The 5,705-nt window shown below is 27.3% G+C and overlaps 1 protein-coding gene across 1 annotated transcript; it reads left to right on the forward strand.

Annotated features, from left to right (window-relative positions):
• Positions 1 to 263: 263 nt before the first annotated feature.
• Positions 264 to 638, forward strand: LOC124911653. Its single transcript, XM_047452157.1, has one exon. It carries the CDS (start codon positions 264 to 266, stop codon positions 636 to 638), a length of 375 nt encoding a protein of 124 aa, XP_047308113.1.
• Positions 639 to 5,705: the final 5,067 nt, after the last annotated feature.

Genomic DNA, 5,705 nt, shown 5'->3' on the forward strand with positions numbered 1-5,705 from the left:
TTTATTTAAAATTTTATTAAAATTTCAAAAATAAAGTTTAAAATATTCTATTGAAAAAAAGTACAGATGGGACCTACAAAAGTTAATAAAAAAAGTGCAGATGGGACCCACAAAAGTTCTTTCCACGAATACAATCTTATCCATTCATTCATTCATTATTCCCCTTTATTAAAACCCTAATTCCAGTCTTCTTCTTTAATCCATCAATCTCTCTTTCTTACTAGCAAAGCAAAGCAAATCAAAGCAAATAATATATCAATCAAATGGCGACCAGCATCACACCGATCCGATCCATCGTAATTCGTGCCAGTAGTAACTCCGATCCCAGTCGCCGGCCGACGACTTCATCCGCAAACTGGTGGACCCCACTGTTCGGATTCTCCTCGGATCAGATCAACTATATAGAGACGACCACATCGACGGCGAAACCCTCTGTTGTCGTCGTCGTCGATACGAAGAAATCGACCAGATCTCCGTCGGCGGGAAGACTGACAAGTGAGAAGGCCCGGCAACTACGGATTCTGACGTCCGAAACGTCGACGTTTCACGATGTTATGTATCACTCTGCAATCGCTTCTCGGCTAGCTTCCGACTTCTCTCATAATAATAATAATAATACTACTGTTGTTTCTGATTAATTTTAAATCAAATCTTGGTTTCTCAATAATTATGTTTTTCTCATCTTTCTTTCTTTGTATATTATAATTAAAGCTTTGTTAATTTGTTAAGATCTACTATTTGTATAATATAAATTGTACAAATTATATGTGTTTATTTTATAATTAAATAGAATTTATTAAGTACAATAATATTTGTATTTATTGATAAGTTAGCTAGTAGTGATTTCTATCATTATAAAACGAATAAACAAAATGTGTTACTTAAATTGGTGAATTTTTTAAAAACAAAATAGAAAAAATGTAAGAAGAAATAGTTATACAACTATACAAGTTATTTAAAAGTATCAAAATTGTAATTATTTGTCTGTTGGATTAATTTGTAATTATTACAAAGTTTGGGGTTTACTTTTTACTTAAAATAGATCATAAAATTATTAACTTTTTTTTAATAATTGGATGATACTTAACACAATTTAATTTAAATCATTTGTTAATAAAAATTGAATTATAGAATTTAAAGACCTATTTCTCTTGAGTTAGCTCAACCATCAATATCAATCTATCTTTTAATATTGTTGATCATTGACTTGCAAATGAATTAAGAAAAAACAAAGGTTTTTAAAGGGATGTGTTTAAATCAGGCCCAGCCTAATATTTTGTCTACAAATTATTTTATTTGTTTACTTCATCATAGTATATATAAAACATACTTTTCTTAGTTAAATAGTGAAGTTATACTATTTTTAAAAAAAAAATATATATATAATTTAGTCTCATGATCCCTTCAATTGGACTTTATTAATAAATTTAATTATAATTGGGTTGTCATGGATGGATGGCTCTAGCCCATCAGTTTGTTGGACTTACTTAGGGCCATCTCTGGTTCGAAAGGCCCATTAATTAATTTATAGTTTAAAATGCATTTGAAACAGGCTTTCTAGTTGAGATAAAGAGAAAGGACAATGACTCTAAAGCCCATAAGGTATATTGGGCTAAGTCTGATTGATTTCCCCTTTTTACTCAATGAGGGCAAGCCCATGTTAAGGTTACAGTAATAGTGGGCCTAAGTTCCTTTCAAAACAACTGTAGTTGAAGTTTCTAAAATATAATAAATTATGTTTTAAATTATTGATTCTTTTGCTGTACTCAGTTTCAATTTAATTTCAAAATGATCCTTATAAGAAAATAGAAAACCTTTAATAATTTATAAATTATAATACACTTTTTTAAATAGCACAATTTTATCCTACATTAATCTTTATGTTCTTATCTAGGTCATGGATACTAATTTGTCAACAAAATATAAAGAAATAGTATTTTGTTTTTTTGGAAGGATACATACAATCATTTAATTGATCCTCCGTATATATAATTTCCGAGTGAAAACTATCCAAAGAATATTCGTGGATATTCCCCGGGCCTCAATGAGGTCCTGGGTTCGAGCTCGTCGGGCGATAAGTTCTGTGTCTGGTTAAATTATTAAGTATGTTTACGGGTTATGTACTTAACCCGCAGAGATTAGTCGCACTCTATATGAGTAGCGGATCCCAGCGTTCTTAAAAAAAATTAAAAGAAGAAAAAAAACCATAAAAATGGATGCATGTTAGTGCAAAATGTCGATTGATTTGTTTTGTCACTTTCTGGGTTGGTTGTACTGTTTACTAATGTAGCTTCAAACTGATCTTAAACGGCTCCATATTTGTTTCTTTGTTTATATAATTAAGGTCCACGCGTCATGCATGCATCTACATCAATCCAACTAATATTATTATTTTTGTTAAATCACTTAATAATTATTTTATAAAACCCTAAATTTCTTCTTCTCCTTACAAATGATGACTTAAAAGAGTCACCATAAGAATAGATTGGAGGACATCGGTTATGTTTTTTCACCTGTTATTCCTACTTAAAACGTTTTAAATTCATCTTTTTAATTACACGTAAATGTATTAATTATATAAAAGTGTCGAAACAAGAACAAATAGGACCAATAATTTATTTAATGGGGCACAAAGTTTTGGTGTTTGGGAGAGGGATCGAACTTAATTCAGTCTGTCGGTCATCTACAAGACCAAATTAATCCAAATGCCTTTCAAACTCATCTTGATCAATCTTTTACTTTCTATCTACTATACCTACATGTCCCCCTTCAACACCATCTTATGACCCTACCTTTATTTTTCTTCATTAATCAAGTTTTCATCATATTTGCTTACCTCCCTAACTAATATGGTTGATTACGCATTAGTCAGCCCTTGGCGGTTCTAGAAGTTTGAATAAAAAAACCGTTTTGGTTGGATTGAGTTAATGGAGACATAAGTGAAAGTGAATATTGGGTTCGAAATGAACCGTAATATATGCGGTGATCGTGATCGACCAATTCGTTTACACCACAACATTATTATTATTATTATTACTACGATGAGGGAGGTCTTTTCAAGGTGGTTGGATGAACTCATTAATCTCTTTGAGGGTTGTTATCACTAACTTTTTATGTTTGTTCGTTCATGAACTTTTTCATCGTTATTTCAAAGGTCTAATCCCGCTGTATTTGAGATTTGTTTGGTTATATATTTATACTTTGAACACTCATATTTTTATATTGAATTTACGTTAAATTTAGACTGCCTCTTATATAATACTGCATTAGTTTTTTTTGAAAATAAAATAAAAATCCAGCTAATGTAGATTAATTAGTTAACTTATATCAAAGTTTATTTGACTTGTATTTGTAACCATTCAAATGTTTTTACTATTGATTTGACTTTTTCTGATTTTTTTACTAAATTACTGAGAATATTAGGGAGAAGAGACAAAAACATGTTTATAAAATATACGAGAATGATGAGTAGATAAATGAAATTAATTAAATAAATAAAGACGACAATGTATTAAATTCTACTGGTATTTTGTGGGTCACATACTTCCCTTCGAAAGGGATAGGAATTAGAACAGGGCAGTTATGTTTGTCACATGGCCCATCACGTGACACTAAGGACCGAAGATCATGAAGAAGATGGTGGCTATAATATGAAAAAATAAATATATATATATATCATTAAGAAAAGATTAATTATATGTGGGTTTTATGTAAGCAATGAACAAGACATAATGTGAAAATTGAAATAGCATCTCTTTATTGTCACATTTAATCTAGGTTATTCAAACATAACGGAATTAATCATTAAGTTATAATTTTTTTTTGTAAAATAATTGGATATAAATTTTATATTATCTTAGATAAAACCTATATCATTTCAAAATTTAAATATAATGAACATTTAATGTAGGCTTATTTGTAGATTTGTATTTTTTTACTTGATATATTTGTTGGATTCATATATTTTAGATTAATAATTTATATATTTTTCTTCTGTATATAAGAAATAAATATAGTTTTCAAATAACACAAGGTATAATAAATGCTATCTATCTACCTTCATTTTCATTCTCTAATTAATTGTTTATTTATTTTGAATAAAAAGGAGCACTCTTAGTAGTACCCCATGCTTCTTTTATAGATCACATCATATCATATGAACACTAGTACTAGTAATTTTCATTTGTACTCTACCCAATTTAGCAAATTTTATAATAATAAATAGGTTCAATTTCTTACCTATATTTGAGATTGATCATTTATTTTTTGTTTTATACATTTATTGTTTAAAATTTGTCAAAATAATTAATTTATCATTAAGAATACTATTATTGAAGTGGTCCGGGGTTACACTTACAGAATTGTAAATGTTTTTATTAATTTTTTCTAAAAATTAAATTTTGCTTAAAAAAATTATAAGGAAATTTTTATATATTGAGAATTATAATATATTACTAAATTCTTTTAAAATATATATACACACACGTAGTTACTAACATTGCTTCCACGGACCACGTCTATGTCATTTACTTCAATTTCAATCTAAAACGTTCTAAGAAGGATTGTCAAACCGTGAACATTGGTCACTTGTGAGTTGTGAATTAATTTTTAGCACTTGAATTCCTTTAATGAGTTATATATAATGTTTTTTTTATTCATTTGTACCAATATTTATATTTAAATAGTTTTAACTATATAATAACTTGTCTTAAAGGAAAAAAAAATTAAATTAAGAAAAATGCATTAGGAACTGAAAAAGATGATAAGAACGAGAAGTTGGAAAACATGGGCATTGAAAAATGACATATGCAGACAATATCAATGGTTATAGGGAGACAAAACATTATGAGAATATTAATTTGAATAATTTATATTTTTATTCTTAGCCTTATTTTTCCACTGATACATTTTTTTAATCTAGTTATATTTATATATATATATATATTTAAATTAGAAAAATACTCCAAAGAGTTTCATTGGTTAAAGTAAAAAATAATAATCTTTAACATAAAAAAAATCATGTTTTGAGAAATTATTTTAAGAAAGTTGAGAATCTTAGGTTTATAAGGATTATAATTTAATTATAAAATATTTAAAATTGTTTTTGTATTGGCTACCTCAATTATGCTCGAGAAATGGTCCATAGATAGTGTACAATGACATTGATATTGAATCACCCTAGTTTTAAGGTAAAGAGTAAAGTTTGTTTGTTATGTTAAACAAAATATTTTTTTTTAATAAAAAATATAAAAATTATTATTATTTATTAAAAATATATTTTATTTTAAACTAAAATATAAGATAATTTTGACTCCACCAAGGTAGTCTAATCTCTGCGGTAAGAGTCGGTTTAAGATACCAAAAGGCCACGCGGGTTCGATTTCATTTAGAAACACTTTAAAATTTAAGTGGAGTGACATGCTAATTTTTTTTTCATTTTTAAAAAAAAATTATTTAATAAATAGAGTTGTGTAAGTAAGGAGATAATACATAGAAAAATTAATTATTTTATTTTAAATTAATTCATAAATTAAAACCCAACCGAATAGAACTAGTTCATGTTAATTTTTTTTTATAATTATTATTTTTATGGTCAAAATTGTATATAATTATTATTGTTTCTATTAGATGTTATTTTGTGATGTAAGTGGATTAACTTATAATGATTTACCTGGTCAATAAGTAAAATTTATATAAAAAAATTA

This window comes from Impatiens glandulifera, chromosome 8 (genome assembly GCF_907164915.1).
Source record: "Impatiens glandulifera chromosome 8, dImpGla2.1, whole genome shotgun sequence".
Lineage (NCBI taxonomy): Eukaryota > Viridiplantae > Streptophyta > Magnoliopsida > Ericales > Balsaminaceae > Impatiens > Impatiens glandulifera.

What these genes read in the sequence shown, in the direction of transcription:
- LOC124911653 (XM_047452157.1), top strand. Translation starts at nt 264, where the DNA reads ATGGCGACCAGCATCACACCGATCCGATCCATCGTAATTCGTGCCAGT.